Source organism: Helianthus annuus, chromosome 9 (genome assembly GCF_002127325.2).
Source record: "Helianthus annuus cultivar XRQ/B chromosome 9, HanXRQr2.0-SUNRISE, whole genome shotgun sequence".
Classification (NCBI taxonomy): Eukaryota; Viridiplantae; Streptophyta; class Magnoliopsida; order Asterales; family Asteraceae; genus Helianthus; species Helianthus annuus.
Window position 1 is genome coordinate 120846366 of NC_035441.2, and position 19093 is coordinate 120865458.

The 19093-nt window shown below is 36.2% G+C and overlaps 2 protein-coding genes across 2 annotated transcripts; both read left to right on the forward strand.

Moving 5' to 3' along the window:
* Positions 1-7518: 7518 nt before the first annotated feature.
* LOC110876225 (calcium-binding protein CML38-like) lies at positions 7519-8041 on the forward strand (the record flags this gene model as incomplete). The annotated part of the gene is made up of 1 exon (XM_022124399.1): positions 7519-8041. A coding segment is annotated over one exon (441 nt), but the record flags the coding sequence as incomplete, so codon positions are not given.
* A 6977-nt stretch (positions 8042-15018) lies between these two features.
* LOC110878425 (calcium-binding protein CML38-like) lies at positions 15019-16034 on the forward strand. Its single transcript, XM_022126726.2, has one exon. The coding sequence runs from the start codon at positions 15090-15092 to the stop codon at positions 15519-15521; it is 432 nt and encodes a 143-aa protein (XP_021982418.1). The 5' UTR covers positions 15019-15089; the 3' UTR covers positions 15522-16034.
* Positions 16035-19093: the final 3059 nt, after the last annotated feature.

Genomic DNA, 19093 nt, shown 5'->3' on the forward strand with positions numbered 1-19093 from the left:
TTCTGCTACATGCATATACATGCGTCATACCTTATTGCTAACATTTCATTTATTTACACAGAACTATAGTGACAAACTTGATGCACAGTAGCACAATGAACGGATAACCCAATAAACGTGCTGACATAGCCAGCACCAGACAGACACTGTCTCTAAGGCCAGTATGAGCCGGGAATAGTTTACTACACTAGTAGGAAGTGTAGGGAGGTGAGGATTGTAGAACTGCGTCACTAGGTATTAGTTATAGTAACCGGATGTGCCTAAAACATGATTTAAACACAAAATCCTGCACTTTAATACAAAATTCAGCATTTAATATAACTAGTACAGTGCAAAAACATGGGAAAATAATACTAGACACTTTCCAAAGTGTCGGTAATCCTTTGTGTCACTAAAAATAATATTAAGGACACTTTAAATGCTTATTAAGCACTTAAACGGAGCAGTATCCAACCGAACAACCGGACTTAACCCGGGACATAAAAATATTGTCATTGACATTGTTTTTCTTTTCTGGGCCAGTTAGGGTCCCCGAATACCCTAACACCCGTTATAACTTACAACACACATCATACACTAATTAATCTCTAACTAACTAACTAACTAACTAACTAACTAACTAGTGCCTAACTATCTAGTTCAACATCAACCAACCCCCCCTCCTTGACCGATTCGGTCCCCCAAGGGGACACACCTTTGTCCTTCTTTGATTTTTATAATCACCAATGTTTATTATCTTGATGGCATATTACCTAATGGTTATTAGTGAAATGGGTCTATAAATAAACCTAAGAGTTAGAAACTTTCATTTACACTAACCAACTCACTCCAACTCTCTCTCTCTCTTTCCCTCTTGACCGTCCGTCACCACCACACCACCCTACCACCGCCATCGAGCCTCCTACAAGCAAACCATACATACTCAAAGGTGTTAAAGATCATACAATCAAGCTCGGTGCTTACGGAATCACAAGGACCTCATCACAACGCTATTAACCACCCATTTTTCGTATAGTTTCTTCCCTAGCCTTGAGCTAGTTGTAAGTGCTTCTAATCACCTTCTTGATCTTGTCTAAAGTGGTTAATAAGAGATTTGTCGGATAAAAATCATAAACACTCAAGAACAAAACTTAAAGTCTACTAAAAGTGATGAACATGGTGGTTAATGAGTAAATATTAGTGTAAAACTCTTGAAACTTGTTTTGTTATGATTCTTTTATGTTGTTTGATGCTAGTAGTAGTGCGGATCGTCATCTAACCCGACTAAGTCATGTTCATGGAACATGAACTAGTGTATGTTAAAGTATGAAAGTGATTAGATGATGAACACTACCACTTATGAACATGAACTTGTGTAAAAGTGGTTTTTCTTATAAAATGGAGTCCAAAACTAGTAGATCTAAAGATCTACAAGTGGTATTTTCGAAGAACCAAGTGTAAAATGAAATCATGTTTAGAAGCCGGATCTTTCTTGAAACAAAGGTGTTTTTGTGAACAAACAAGTGTGTAGACACTAGTGTAACAAAAGGATTTAACAAAGGAATGTTTTTGAGATTTTTTACTAGAAGTTGTATAAATACATTTTCTTTAAAAATAAGATTTTCAAGAAACCAATTTTATTTACCAAGATAGAAAGATCTACTAGATATTATGGAAGGTTACTACACACTTTTACATAACCCACAAGTTCATGTGTTTGCGATTTACGTGTATTTTCGGACTAGTTTGATATTGGAATATTGTTTGTTGATGTTGAGAAAATTGTTGATTGAATTTTGAAAAGAAAATGATACGCTTGTAAGCGTGGCCACCTCCAGTTACAGAGGAAACTCTGGCGAAATTTTTCCAGAAATATAACACTTGGAAAATATTTTTGCAACAAGTGTTATGAGTATATTTTTAACTTGTTTTCCAAAGAAAATTCGCCATGGATTTTATTACAAAATAACCAAGTGTCGGAGGTGGGATTTTCATAAAATAAAACTTACTAAAATATATATTTAGAATATATATTTTTCATAATAACACTCGTGTGAATTTTTATGATTATTTTGTGAACTATACAAATATTATTTTTAGAGTAAAAATAATATAACTCATATACACTGAAAAGTAACGACTCCAAAATAATACGAACGCCTTCACAATAAATACTTAAGTTACACCGGTATTATTATTACCACCCGAACTTCAAATGTAACTTACATATTTTCAGAAAAATACTCTTACATGTTTATTTGACAAAAGTATTATTTTGGTAAAATTATATGGAGTAAAATATAATATTTTTGGGAAAAATATTTATATTTTGGAGATAGAATTAAAATATATTTTAAGTGTGACTTAATAATATATTTTTGGAATTACAAGAAAACGCACATGTATTAAAGCTCCCATCCTTGGGAGGGAATATAATTAATACATAAATAAGAAGTGTAAACACGAAATAGTTGTCTAACTATTTCCCAAAGACATTAAACCTTAAGCTAAGGCACGGCCGTCCGTCTAATAGAAGTTAGTACGTGTAGGTCATCGCACAGCAGGTTGACTGGGAGATTTCTAGTTAGAGACGCACTACGGTGAGTTCATGTCCCCCTTTTCTCTTAACTGTTTTCAGTTTTTTAAACTGCGGGGGTGAAATACATGTTACTATGATTATGAGTACTTTTTACATGGTATGATTAGCGTAAGGAGGGTTACTACTTAGATCATGTGAGTGGGTAGGCGGGAACTAAAGGCCATTAATCCTCAGTATAGGACCGATGGACAGTAGCGGTAGATCTATCTAGGTGTAGCGAGCCCAGCCCCAGGCCCATCAGAACGGACCTCGGGGTGACTTTGTACCCAACGCAAAAATCTGCTAGGTTTGAGTCTTCCTACTGCACATCACACATATCAATGGCCTTGCAAACCATTGGTGATCTCTTTTTCCTTATTTCTACATACCAGGATTTTTATACTTACAAAGGTTTTACATACTCACTACACATGAACTCGCTCAACAATTTTTATTGATTTTTCCAACTTACATGTGTTTCAGGGAATTAAGGATCTGGCACGGTATGCTACGTTTTCACGCTGCGTAAGAGTTATGGGATCATCCAAGTTTAGGGGTTGTGGCTTTTATCTGGACGAGTCACAGTTCTTAAACTACGTCTGTTTTATGTTGTGGTTATGACTTCTGAACAATGTTTTTATATTATTAGGTTGTAATTTCCGTTGCATGTGTCAACGCTTTAAAACAATGTTGTGGTACTTTTATTTTAAAACTTAAATCAATGGATAATCTGCATGGTTTTACTTTCATATAGCTTTGTTGTGATTAAGCTATGGTATTAAGAAGTCACACCAAATTAACCCACGCTTCCGCAAAGCCAGGGTGTGACACGTGCTTAGATACTTGACAAAAAATGATAGGGAAAAAAATTCAACAGTACGACAAACTTTGGCAACGGAAATAAGATTATTTCGAAGATTATGAGCAATTAAAATGTTATTTAAAAGAAGAGGGCGAGATTTTGTTGGAATAGTTGTTTGAGCAATATGAATTATAGGGAGAGTTTTACCATCACCTAGCACGATCTCATCGGGTCCTCCGTATTCGGAAAGAACGGAAAATTGTTGGTTGTTGTTCGCGGTGTTGTTGGACGCACCGGTGTCCCACATCCAATATGGGGTTGTAGCCGTTGGGTGAGGGGTGGTGTAGTTAACCACCGGGGTGTTGTTATTTTGAGGCGAGACATTGTGTTCTCGTAGGAAGCGACTAAGTTTGCGACAATCTTTAGTGTCATGTCTGGGAATGTTACAATAGTAGCAGTACGTGTTATTGTTGCGAGTTGGGCGAGTGTTGTTGTTGGTAGTTCAGGGTGGCCATTGGTTTCGGTTTGTAGGTGGATTTGGGTTTCAGGTTGGGCGATTATCATGGGTGGGTGGTTGGCGATTTTGGTTGTTGCGAGGTGAATTTCGGTGAGTGTAGTTCACGGTGAGAGGATAGGTTCGATGAGAGTTTCTTTTAAGGTACGTTCATGGTCAAGAAGTTTTTCAAAGAGGTCGGCAAAAGAGATTGCTGTGTCACGGGTTCAAAAGGAGGCGACTAGATTAGAGTAGTCGTCCCCTAGTTGGTTCATGATATGGACGACAAGGTCTTCTTCGGACATGGTACTTTGAGCAATAGTAGGCTCATCAAATAGAGATTTCATTTCATGTAAATAGTCGGGAAAGGAGCGGTTTCCTCTTGGGTTTTTGGCTAACCCGAGATTTGAGGGAAATAATGCGGGAACGCGAGCGACTTGCATAGCTTGAGTTTAGAAGTTCCCAAGCTTTGCGGGCTGTTTTGGCGGAGGAAACAATGGGTTGAATTTGGTCGGAGAAACTACCAAGGTGGGCACTTATGATCATTTGATCTTGACGAAACCAACGAATGTATTCCGGGTTTGGTTTGGTGTTTTGGTCGTCGACAAGGGTTTCGGAAGGGATGGTTTCGATACCGATGATGTGGTGGTCAAGTTCAAGGCCAATGAGGTTGGCGGAGACTTGGGTGCGCCATGAGGGGAAGTTTTGGGAGGTTGGTTTGGTCGGAAAATGGGTTGCGGCTGTTATGTGAACAATCGGGTGGGCTGCTGCCATGGCTGATCGAAAAAAAAAGAGGCAGGATCGAAGAGTGTTTTGCTCGTAGGAGCTTTAAGCTCTTGATACCATATAAACTTTGATTGAATCAACGATGCTATTCTCATTATTTACAAATCAATATATAGTGGTACAAGAATGAATACAATAATTACAAGAGCTTGATTCTAGGGAGAAAATTATGCAATGGTTACAAATCTTCTAGGGAGTGAATTATGTAATGGTTACAAATCTTGTTGACTAAGTAACTGGAATGATAATGGAGAATAATTTGCAATTAATAGTGACTTAATTTGTGGTGTTAATAAAATCTACCCGGATCACAAAGTAAATAGAGGGAGTTTTTTCTATAGTAGTGTTAAGGGGAAAAATATTTACCATTTTAGTGTTTATTGAATAGTCTAACGTTTTGAAAACCAGACCGGAACGGCCGGTTTAACCGGAGATAGGTGGTGCCGGCGGTCCGGTCATGCCCTTAGATCCGTTTGTGTAGCAACCGGCCGGACCGGTGGCCGGCGATCGAACCGCGGAACTGGACTAGGCGATCAAACCAGAGATGATAAGAATAACGATGCTAAGCTTGGTCTTCGCCGGAAGAGTCGGAGATGAGGAGAGGTGGTGATGATCCGAACAATTTTCGTGTTTCCGGTTGGCGACTGCTTCCATGTATAGAAGAAAAGTAGAAAACTGAAAATGTAGGTACTCCATGCTTCGTGTTTCCGGTCTTCCGGTCGGAGACTGCTTCCATGTAAGCACACGTCAATACGTTTAAAGAGAGAAATCCAGATGTAATATACTAGAAAACTTAATATAGGTACTCTATGTATATAAGAAAAGTAGAAAACTGAAAATGGGTTTCTTGGAAATGAATATGGTAGAAAGCTGGAGGAGAGTAAATTGAAAAGTAAGAAAAAATCTTTTCAAATCTTATCAAGATTCTCCTTTACAAAAGAAATTATATTTATATTTATTTCTTCTAATATTTTTAGATATTATATTTTTTTTGTTCTATTAAAAATATTACCTGGTTCTCAAATCCGGTCCGACCGATCCGACCAATGGACCGGTGGAATGTTCGGTTCAATTCCCGGTCTGGTTTTAAAAACATTGTTGAAAACTATTTACTAAAATAGTGTTTTACTTAGTTTTTATAATAAATAAAATAAGTAATCAGAAAAGTAAATAAAAACTAGAGTTAATTGCCAAAATCGTCCCTGAGGTTTGGGCACGTTTGCCATTTTCGTCCAAAATGACACTTTTGTACCAAATTGCCCCCAACGTTTGTAAGTTTTTGTCATTTTCATGCAAACCATTAACTTAGTTTATTTTTTCTATTAAGTTGAGGATATTTGGATGAAACTGGCAAATATAAAACCACAGGGACGATTTTGGCAATTTACTCAAACCCTTTTTAATTTCTTTTCTTCAATTATTTTTGTTACATATATAATAAAAAAGAACATACATGGAGTCCTTAGAAAAAAAATTAATAGTTTTGTCACATATTTTTTATAAATTTTCATCCAAATCGCTAACTCAGTTTATTTTTTCTGTTGAGGTGAAGGATGTTTTAAATTTTATAAATTAAGACAGAAATTAATTTACATCTTGTTTATATAAATCAGTTTTATAAAGAGAAAACGTCATTGGTGTGCAACACATAACAATCAATTACAACTTTTAGTATTTATCAAGTTGTAGAGATATAAAAAAAATTGTAAAAAGTTATATATTTTTTTAAATGTGTTGAGCACCTAGGAAATATGTTGATAGAAATAAAATATTTATTTAATTAAGATTATGAGGGTAACTAACTAATACTTATTCTGATTGCCTTGAGTAAAGAAACTTTTGGTTCATAGCATTATAATTACAATTTGGTGGGTAATTTTAAGGTTTGGTAACAATACGTTGTTTGATTGGGGGGGGGGGTGCACTAGCTTCTGTTTTTCCTTAGGAGCGAATTTAAAAGAGTAGAAGATGAATTACAAACTTGGCACATATGATAAGATTTTTTTATTTGACATTTTTCAATAAGGTCACCAGCATTTTAGTTTTATAAAATTTAGAGGTTTAAGTAGATTTTATTTTTATAAAACTGATGGATATAAAAAATTAGAAATTAATTTCCGTGTTAGTTTATAAACATTCTTTGCCTTAATAGAAAAACTAACTTAGTTAGTGGTTGGATGAACATTTATAAAAATTATGTGACAAAACTATTATTTTCTTCATATAAAAATTGCATGTATATTCTTTTTTATTATATATGTAACAAAATTAATTAAATAAAAGAAATTTAAAAGAGTTTGAGTAAATTGCCAAAATCGTCCATCTGGTTTTATATTTGCCAATTTCATCCAAATATTCTCAACTTAACAGAAAAAATAAACTAAGTTAGTGGTTTGAATGAAAATGGCAAAAAGTTACAAACGTTGTGGGCAATTTGGTACAAAAGTGTTATTTTGGACGAAAATGACAAACCTGCCCAAACCTCAGGGACGATTTTGACAATTAACTCTAAAAACTAAGTAAAACACGATTTTAGTAAATAGTTTTCAATAAACACTAAAATGATAAATATTTTCCCCTTAGCACTACTATGGAAAAAACTCCAAGTCTTATTAGTATTTTCGTCAAAACCAGTCTAGCAAGACACTACATCATCCCACGTAAGAACGAAGATTTTCTAGTACCTTTAAATACGGGGAGGGTCCATTTCGGAGTAGCTTGCAAATTTCTTAGATTTATTTTTTTTTCAACTGGTCAACCACGCGCAAAGATTGTTCTGGACATGCAGCCCAAACCCAATATCTATATATATGTATATAACTGAAATTCTCTCAAATCAATAAACACTTAACCTTCTTTATATTCAATTTTGGTGTGTAATTTGCTTTATTGGACAAACAACAACAATACAAACGTGTATTCACACATTTGGACCAAAATGGTGACGGTAAACTGTCGCCACCAGAGCTCCAAGTTTGCATAGGGAAGATAGGTGAAGAGTTGTCATTGGAGGACATGGAGATGGTGGCGCAGTTGATGGACTCCAATGGCGATGGGTTGTTGAGCTTTGAGGATTTGGTTAAAGTCGTTGAAGGTGCAAGTGAGGATGAGAAAGTGAATGACTTAAAAATGGCTTTCAAGATGTATGAGGAAAAAGAGGGTTGTGGTTGTATAACACCTAAAAGTTTGAGGAGAATGCTTAGTAGATTAGGGGAGTCGCAAACCGTCGACGAGTGTGTGTTGATGATCGCGAAGTTTGAACTTGATGGAAATGGGGTCGTTGACTTCGACGAGTTTCATCACATGATGGCATGCTCGTGACTCGTGAGTTACTCGAGTTTTTGATACTAATTGATTCAACGTATAGAAAAATGCATTGATAGGTTGCATGGTATATAATTAGCTGAGATATGTACTTGATTCATTCAATTCGTGGTCTTTTTATTCTTCTCCAGATCAGTTGTTTATGTGATTAGTGAATTGTGTGTTGTTTTGTATATGTGAGTCATTCCTCTAGTGGTAAATATCTATTGCATATGTATCCTAATTATTTGTATATATACATAATACATATACTCACACCCTTTGGCTTTATCAAGTTCATAATTTTAAGACTCAGTTGGTGGTGCATCAAGTGGCCGGCAGGGGCACAACTTTGCAGGGGCCAGGGGGAACCCCGAACTTTTCGCTATGTTCTGTACATACGATAGAAAGGTCATAAGGATATTTTGCCTCAAATTTCACCTACGCAATTTGGACGCATTGACTGTGGATGATAGGAAAACTCCACATTTAAGTGTCTTTGGATGGAAGCAATCCATGATGGATGACCTCATGCGAAATTTCCAATCAAACAAGCAAAAACAAACTCGCAAGCTAATCGAGAACAAAGCGAACACATTAGTTGATATGAAAGTTCCTTGTTGCAAGCTGTTAGACACACTCAAAATTGATTTTACAAAACTTTTGTACTCATGTGTAATTTGTTATTTCTTCCTATATATATTTGTAAATTATTGTTCTATTAATAGATGCATATCCCTCGTTAGGGGACCCGGGGTGGGGAGGTTTCACCCCGTGAAAGTTTTCTTCCACGCGTGAAACAAACAAACAAACCACCGCCACTCAAACAAATTAACGCGTGATAATTGGATTGCGTGATAAAATTGACGCGTGATGGGCATTCCGTGATAATTGGATGTGTGGGGGTGTGAGGGTTTATTGTTGGGTGTTGTGAGTGATGGGCATTTCCACTAAAAAAGGTTGTGAGTGATGGAATAATGATTGGTGACATTGCGGAACTTGATTGGATGTTGTGAGTGATGGAATTTTTGCAAGTGATTACCACCCCTACCCCCTTATGGGGCACGACATATGGTATAGAGCCATATGATCCTTTCTCCTTTCCCTATCTGATCTTCTTCCCTCCTCTCCCTCTCATCGTTCAGTCTGTTTTCTCCATGGCTAGTTCATCATCAGCCAGCCATAGCCATATGGGTAGTAATAACCCATATGGGTTGTGCTAGCTTTTGTTGTTATTAGTAATTGGTGCCTTCATGTTCTCTACATGGAGCAACCACTTGGGTTTGTCAACCCTCTATTCCCCACACATGATTGTTGCCTAAATATTGCTTTATATGGCCTTAAGCAAGCCCCGAGAGCCTGGTTTCATCGCCTCATTACATTCCTCATTCACCATGGTTTTATATGTAGCCGGGCAGATCCGTCATTATTCGTTTTTAAACGTGACTCCACAATCATGTATTTATTAGTATACATTGTTGATCTGATCTTAGCCGATAATCAAGACATCATCATGAACTCATTTATCAAGTGGTTACACAATGAATTTGCAATCAAGGATCTTGGCAACCTAAACTATTTTCTTGGCCTCGAGATAACTACACAATTGATGCTTTATTTTTATCCTAATCTAAATAAGCACGTGACATACTTGAGCTTGCAGATCTTCTTGATTCGAAACATGTCCACACACCTCTAGCCGCCAATGAGCCGTAATACGCTACTGGTGATCCCGTACTCATTACCAATCACTTGTTGGTGCTTTACAATACCTCACAATCACTCACCCTGACATCGCCTATGTTGTCAATCAAGTTAGCTAATTTCTTCATTGCCCAACCATGACTCACTTCAAATGTGTTAAACGCATTATTTGGTATGTGAAAGGCATGTTAGCTTTCAGTCTTGCCTTTTATAAACCATATCATACTACCATTTTGGCTACTCAGATAAGGACTGGGCCAGATGCATTGAAACTCGTCGCTCTACTTACAGGTATTCTTTCTTGGAGGAAATCTTGTTTCCTAAAGTGCAAGAAGTAAACCACTGTGTCCCGCTCCAGCCGTGAGTCCAAATATCGTGCCATGGTAAACACTGTTGCTGAAATAATTTGGATTAGACATTTGCTCAGGGAACTTCACGCTCTTTCTCCTGATCAACCCACTTTACTATGGTGCTGTTTGTTTTTTCAGAGGTAAAACATCTGCAAACTGCGGACCACATCTGTAGCAGAAGAGGTAGACCAAACCTCTACAGTCTGCAACAAGAAGAGTGTTTGTTTTTGGGATTTTTACATATTTCCCCCTCATAACCCACCTTATTACGTATTTCCCCAAACCATAAAATCAATTACATATTTCCCCTCCCTAACTTATATATATTACATATTTCCCCTTTTCATTTAAATCATTTTTATTTATGACTATTTTACCCTTAATGAACTATTAAATAAATATTTACATATTTCCCCATTTTAATATGTAAAATCAATTACATATTACCCCAATTCTTCTACTTGTTACTCTTGTCAAACAATACACACAAAACTATAATACTCATAATAAAAACATAAATTCCATTAAAAAAACATAAATTTGATTATAGTGACCTCTAAAGATATGCTTAAAATGCCACTCGAATCCATGAAGATACTAACTCCTGAGTAGGTGTCGGTTGAGTCATATCCTAAACAAACTCAACGAAGTAAGATATCAAAAAGTAAACATCTGAAACTGTGTTTGGTGGGGTGGGGTAGCAAATAACGAAATAAATTACAAAATTACAAAGGGAGGTAGGCATTCATTTGCATGTTTCCGAAGCACGGAAAACTCGCCATGCGTGCTCGTATCCGATGCTGTCAACACTTTGCAAAAAGAGTGAACATTTGGTCTAGGAGGCTCTGCAATGCATTCAACGGGACTCGTAGGATCGCTATCACTTTGCTACAGATTGTTGCAACATATCATAAACAATTAAACGTATATTAATTGTTTCACAAATAGCATAAACTTAAGTCTTACATTTGCTTCTGGAAGTAAAGTGATTTGAGTAAAAAGAACACTGTGAGAGACAAACGTCACATACTAGTAGCTGCGTATGAACAACACGACAAAGGATCTTTGATTTGAGGCTGAAGAGACTAATCGCCTGACTTAATTCCTGATTCGTTGAAGAAGATGAACAAGCAGCGAGGTGATTATGCGTGATTATACGGATGAACAAGATTCGATTGTTTGAACATAGGATATGATGAGTTATTTGAGGGTAATTGGGTAATTTCTCAAAAAAATGGGAAATATGTAATTAATTTTATGGTTTGGGGAAACACGTAATAAGGATGCTTAGGAGGGGGAAATATGTAAAAATCCCTTTGTTTTTAACTTCGAAGAGGGGTACCCGTCTTCTTCCTCACCCATATCAATAGAGTTGATTCTTATAATGGGGGTACCCGTCTTCTTCCTTACCCATATCATAATTTCTTCCCTAATTCACACAAAAACCAACAAAATTAACTAACTTTTTACTCAAACCGGTCAAAATTATATAAGCATAAACACCCATGAGACTAATTATCATAAATTTACTATCATCATCAAAAGTTCAAAACACAAATGGATCACATCTAAACACTCCTAAACTCATTAAAAAAATAATATATACAGAACTGAAAAGAAATCTTATGATGAAAATCCACCAGTATAATGTTGAGAACTGCCATTAACAAACAGAAGCAAAGTAGGAAACCCTTTAATCCCAAGATTCAAAGCTACTTTCGGATACCTTTCAGCATCAACTTTAGCCATCAAAACATGGCTCTTTAACTCACTCAAATAACCAGCAGCTTCTGCAAATCTAGGCATCAATTCAGCACTTATAACATCCCATGGTGCATAACCCAGAACCAACACATACTCATTTCCACCAATAGTTGTTTGAATATTATCATTATTCAGTTCAAGCACAATTCTTTGAGCTTTGCTCAACACTTATGCCTCAGATGATGGTTTAGAGGGTGAATGGTTGTATTCTTCTTCGTCTAATGCTATAAGATCGTCAATGTCATCAGAATCTTCTTCACTGGATGTTGGATTGTTCAAGAAAGTGAGTGAAATTAGAAGGATTATTGTGAGATAGATCAATTTTGAAGTGGTTTTAAGAGGAAACATCATAAAGATTTGTGGTTAATCAAGAATCAAGATTTATGTATTGAGGGAGGAGGAGTGGCGGCACCGGCGTGAGAAGGGAGGAGGGAGGTGGCGGCTAGGGGTTGAGGAGAAGGTGTGCTAGGGTTTGTGTGTTTTTTTGGGTTCAGGATGAAATGAAACACAAGAAGAGGACATCCCAAGTCTGCACCAAAAAGAGGACGTGCAGACCTTTTTTAAAGAAAGGTCTTCGAGAAAACAAACAGACTGCAGACCCAAATGTCTGCGCGTGGTTTGCGCCGCGCAGACAAAAGAGGCCAGAGCTCTTCTTTGAAAAAACAAACAGCACATATATGACGATTGTAGTGCTTTATTCCTTATTCAAAATCTTGTTTCACATGAATGTGTCAAACACATTGATCTTGACTATCACTTTATTCGTGAACTAGTTGCTTCCGGCAAACTCCATACAAAGTAGTGTCGATCAAGCTTCAAGTGGCAGACATATTCACCAAAGGCATACCTCAGCCTCAGTTCGAGTTCTTCCACTTTACGCTTCTCATCGGTCCGCTACCGTTCCATTTGAGAGGGATGTTTGACACACTCAAAACTAATTTTATACAACTTTTGTACTCATGTTTAATTTCTTTTTCTTCTTGTAAGTACTTGTAAATTACTGTTCCATTGATAGATACATATCCCTCATTATGGGGCACGATTCACTCATTTGCTCATACAAGCTCTTTTCAAGATCATGGTTGTAGAAATTGCTATGCGCTAGTCAGCTAGTGGGGTGAGGACTAGCGATTAATCGGGAGTAGTTGGGATTAATCGGATCAAACTTTTGTATGTATAATTTTAAGTTTTATACACATATTTTTATACGTAATTTTTTAAGTAGACAAGTTTTGCCCGGAATCTGGTAAGTTTTGGCCGGAATATGTGATTCTTATTTTTTTTATTTTCCTGTTTTTTCCGATTTTTGGCTGGCCGATTAGGGTCGATTAGGGCCGACTAGGGCCGACTAGTGATTAATGGACTGATTAACAAAAAATTAATATTAATCAGTAGAGGGACGACTAGTGATTAATCGGCGACTAGTCGTCTATTAATCACGATTTTTACAACAGTGTTCAAGATTCAGAATCAAATAAAAATCGGGAAGATTTTATTGTTTTATTTATTATTATTTTAACTTCAACTTGTTCGATCGATCTCTCACATTTGACCGCATTGGAACACTTTAGTGATCCTTTATCAATTTTTCGTACTTGAGTTTTCACGGAAAAGAAAAAAAAACAAACAATAATTTGTGGTTAGAAATGTATTGTTAGAATTTTGAAGGTGTCCACTAGAAGTCTAGAACCTTCTAACGTTGAATCTACTCCACACTACCAAATAAATTATTGAGTGGCATTCTAGAAACTTCTAAGAAGCACAAACCACATCCAAGTAAATGAAAGATATATGTACTATTTATCAACTTATTTTTAATAAATCAAAATACGAACAGTTATTTAAATAATGACTTCATTGTATGCTAAGATAGTTTATTATTAATAGAAGAAGGTTAATAAAAGGTCAGTGTCGACCTTTAGTTTTCATACAAATATTTGATTTTGAAAAAAAAAATATTGCTAAATGCACTTACTTCCTTTTTTTTATTTTATTGGTTGCACTTTTCCCTTGAAGTTTGTAAATAAATACAATTAATTCATGTATTTCTGTTTTTTGAAAAACTGCATTAGAAAACATATCCGAAATTTTATAGAGGTTTATCTACTTGTCATAATTTAAACATTAAGATACATGTGCTATTAATAGAAGTGTGTGAGAAATGGATTTTTAAAGGATAGAATTTAAAAAGTTTTAAAATGATATTTCTAGAAAAGGGGTTAAAAGTATAAAGAGGGGTTGCATTTAGTAAAAAAAAAAAAAAACATATAAATAGCTGCATAATTTTAGGTTTGATATGACAACATGAACATGAATAAAGTAAATGAACCGATTATGATTAAGCTTACGATTGAAAAATCAAATGTTACAGTCCGTAAATTCACTTCTACATTCAAAACCGCTTTCGTATGCTTAGTTTTAGTTTTAACTTTTTGATCATTAGAGTTGATTTTGAAATAATAGTTATTTTAAGGCTACTTGGTGTGACGGAGTTATCTTTAGATCCTCGTATAGCATCCCTGGTTGCCCGAGGATAAGCCAATCCATTTCGCTCTTGATCTATTTACTGGTTTCGTCTTGCCTTAGACTCATCAGGAAAGCGGCAACAACTCTCAATCAGTGGTGCGTTCATCGGATAGACACGACTAGACACGTACACCTTCTTAATCTGATGAAGGCGTCCTTGATAAAGTTCCGGACTAGCTAGTATACCCAAACGTTCAACTACAACCCAAACAAAATCACATTCGAACTTTCGGCCCATGACAATAGGCTCGAAATTTTGAGGCTAAGCTCGATAGGCCTTAACACAATGCAAACTCGAGTTTAAATATGAGAAAGATTCTAAGATCGTTATGAATACTTTCTCAAAAAATATAACACTTCAAATGCATTTATTTTCGGTAATCAAAATTATTTTAAGTATTCGTAAAAATTACACTCGATAACAAAAGTGTTAATATGAAGCTACACGTTAACATACTAGCGTCACTGCTGATAGCACTTGAACTCTTAGAGCCACATATATAAAGAGAGTAAACATCAAGATGCTTTGACTTTGTACAACCCAAATGTAATGTTGATGATGTCACGATATAATAATATAAAAAATTGGAGAGGGTCCATTTTCTAGTAACTTCCAAATTTCTTTAAATTAGAATTATTTCAACCGATCATTTTAGTCAACTACGCGCAAAGAATATTCTGGAACTGCAGCCCAACCCAATGGCAATATATATAGCTCAACTTCTCATCAAGGAATTATCAAACACGTAAATAAACAGTTAAGCTTCGTATATTCAGTTTTGGTGTGTAAAGCTAGTAGCTTTGATGGACAAACAACAACAATACAAACGTGTATTCACACATTTGGACCAAAATGGTGACGGCAAACTATCACCACCGGAGCTCCAGGTTTGCATGGGGAAGATCGGTGAAGAGTTGTCGTTGGAGGAGGCGGAGATGGTGGCGGAGTTGATGGCCTCCAACGGTGATGGGTTGATGAGCTTTGACGATTTGGTTAAAGTGGTTGAAAGTGCAAATGAGGATGAGAAAGTGAATGACTTAAAAATGGCTTTTAAAATGTATGAAGAAGTAGAGGGGTGTGGTTGTATAACTCCCAAAAGTTTGAGGAGAATGCTTAGTAGATTGGGCGAGTCGCGAACTGTCGAAGAGTGTGAGTTGATGATCGCAAAGTTTGACCTCGATGGCAATGGCGTTGTTGATTTCGATGAGTTTCATCACATGATGGCATGCTCGTGATTCGTGAGTTACATGAGTTTGATACTAATTGATTCAACGTACAGAAAAAATGAATTTATAGTTTGCATGCATGGTACGATTAACACTTTTGTTATCGAGTGTAATTTTTACGAATACTTAGAATAATTTTGATTACCGAAACTTTTCGGCGCGTAGTGTTATGAATAGTACTTTCGTATAGAAAATTTTTAGGTATATACGTTTCCGCCCCCCGGTTTCGGAAAAATTGGTTGGGGGGGGGGGGGGGGCAAGCTTCGCCAATGCTGAGATATATATTTGATTTATTCAATTCGTGTTATTTCATTTTTCTACGGATCATAGTTGCTTCTGTGATTAGTATAATGTGAGTTGTTTTGTATTTGTGAGGATTCATTTTTTCGAGTTGTAAAAGTCCTTTTACAATTGGTTGTATAATTAATACCATTCTTATATGTTGTATTTTGTATATATACATACCCTTGTTATGGCTTTATCAAGTTCAGAATTCCAATACATACCCTTGTTATGGCTTTATCAAGTTCAGAATTCCAGGTTTTTAGATTTCAATCCAAGTAGTTTGTTGCGTATCTAAGTATCGGGCACTCATAACCTAGTGGTCAAGTGGTTTGGTACTTGCTCCTCATAAAAGTGGCGTGTGTTCAAATGTTGCAAGTATAAGGTTAGATGGTATTTAGCTATAATAATTGTTGTGTAAATAAGGTTAGATGGTATTTAGCTATAATAATTGTTGTGTAAAAAATGTATTTGGCCGATTTGCAGATCTTCAGAACTCTTTGGCAACATGGTCTTGGTAAACAACCGCAATGCGCATTATAGTTCGGCCGAGCACTAAAGTGTTCATTTTCAATAGCGTGTTTTGGACATAGTGATTGTGGATAACTGGAGAACTCTACAGTTAATGTCCTTGATAGCGTGTTTTAGACATATTGATTGTGGATAATTGGAGAACTCTATAGTGTCCTTGAATGGAAACAATCCATAACGGGTGACCTTCTATGACGAATTCAATCAGAATTCAGATAAGCAAAAACAAACCCGTTAGCTTCTTGAAAACAAAACGAACAAATTGATATGAAAGTTGTCATACATCCTAAATTAATTCATATGCTCATCTTAAAGTTTTGTTGCAAGCTTGTTTCAAGATTCAAGATCAAGTTCAAATCGGGAAAATTTATTGTTTTTTTATCATTATTTTAGTTACAATTTGTTCGCTCAATCTCCCATATTTGACCGTAATCGAACCACTTATCAAGATTTATTGTATTTTTTATTCAGTTTCCAAGAAAATAAAGAATAAGAATAAAATTAATTTACGGTTAGAAATGCGTTGTTGAAATTTTGAAGGTATCTTTCCTTTAGAACCTTCTTACGCTGAATCCACTAACACGACATAGAGTGAAATTCTAGAAAGTTCTCAAAGAAACACACAACAAAGAGCATTTTTACAATGAAATCCTCATACTACTTTATCTAAAATACACATGAATCTATAAAATTTTGTTCACTTTTAAAAAACTCGTCACGTCCAATTCCCCATATATATAAGATCAATTAAATAATACATTTTTCCACTCGCAACCACTAAACATGTACCTTCTCAAAGTCAACCTGTTTTACATTCACCATAATCTCACTACTATGTATGGCATGAAACGATGCTCTAGAACCCATAACCCAAGAGCCTTCACTGCGTTCAACACTGAGTATCAATGCATCATCCTCGGACTCATCCTTAGCAACATGATTTAACTTTTTCTTTGGACATTGACTCTTAACATGTCTCGCGTCCACGCAACCCCACCAAGTCATCTTCCAAGTTCTTAAGAAACTTTTTGCTCTGCTCCCACTGCCATAGTTATTTCGCCAATTGTAACAACTCTCACTAAAATTATTACTTATTATGTTAATTGTCCAATAAAAGAAACCCTAATTGAGAAACCCAAGTAATCCTGCATAAACCCTAAAATTTTCAGAACAATCAGAATCAGGATCAGGGCCCCTAAAACTCAGAGGGGGTAAACCCTAGCTGACGATTATGTAAACAGTTTGCTGTAGGAAATGAATTTAGTCGAACGACCAACTCAGCTGAGCTACCCATGAACGTGGCCACCCTATGCTAGAAGTAGGTCCGTCGCACCACGCGAAGGAGACAGGTCTCCCTGTCGCGCCACACGAGGGAACCAAAATTCCAGCATATATAGGGGGGTTGGCACTTGAATGCTGGTGTTCGTTCGACGTTCAAATTCCATTTGTGCACTGAGATATCGCCTAATTACTACAAACACACACAAATCACTAAACGCTGCCGCGATAAACAGTGTAATAACTCGATCGCTATTACGATTCAACGTCCGATCAATTGAAACTATCCAACGAATGTTTAAGTGCTGCTCAAATTAGGGTTTATACTTTGTCATTCGTCGTTAATTCGATGGATGTTTAAGTATCGCACTTTGTCATTTGTCGTGAGGGTTTAATCTCGTGAATTGTCGTAAATGTTGTATTAGTTACTAACCCAGTTCGTGTGCATTGTTATTTAAATTAGGTTAACAGGCTAATCAGTAAGCTAAACTCTGCCCGCATAAATCTGCAATGTGAGTCATTCTCTTTTTACCAAACTTGCTTTCAAAATCATGTTTGTTTTCAAAGTTATAATTACAGGGATTAAGTCTTTGTAGTCTTCATTACAGCCGGTATGTGGGGTTTTGTATACATTACTTGTTATCCGTCACCATTGGACAACGAGTTAGCTAAGGGGTGATATGACCATAGTCACAGACACCATTGGACAACGAGATAGCCAATGGGTGGTCGAGTGACAAATACCGTGGGTATATGGTTGACATGTAGAAACATTGTAATCGCTCTTAATACTGTAAATTATAACAATTCGTCGGTTTAAACAAAAAGAATGATTCACTCAGTATTTTCCCACTGATAAAACCTTTTTCAAACATGTTTCAGGTGATCTGATGTGATCCAGGAAAAGTGTCGTGAAGCACTACAAGCTTAAGGAAGTGGCTCAATATAAATAAATAAAGAAACATGTTTTGTAAAATAAAGATTTCCCATTGAAATCACTTTATTGTAAATTACCGGGTTTATTCCTAATTATGAAATAAACGGGTATTTCAAGTATTAAAAGATCCTGTATTAAAGTCTTCCGCTGTCGCCTAAATTAAATACCACGGGGTTCCTGTTCCGCAGCTCTTGACCGGGTCAAACCGGGGCTGGGGCCGTGACAGGAAAAGGTGGTATCAGAGCCACTGATTTAAGCCTATTAAAGTATTTGGGGAATACTTAAAAATTCTGATTGCCATTCTGTGATTATATTAACTGACTATTTGTTAGTTACAGTATGGGTAAACAAAGATTTTCGGCTATCTATCATAAATTAGATACTTCACCTAAAGAAAAAGGAACTTCCTCAAAATACCCAGCAGATATGGAGGAAGAAATATTTGTCCGTAAAGCACAGTTTGAAAAGCTACTTTCTCCTAATAAAAGAAGTTTGATTATTAGGAAAAGTCAGGAGAAAAGAAAGAAATCACAATCAAAAGAAGTAAAGGTTA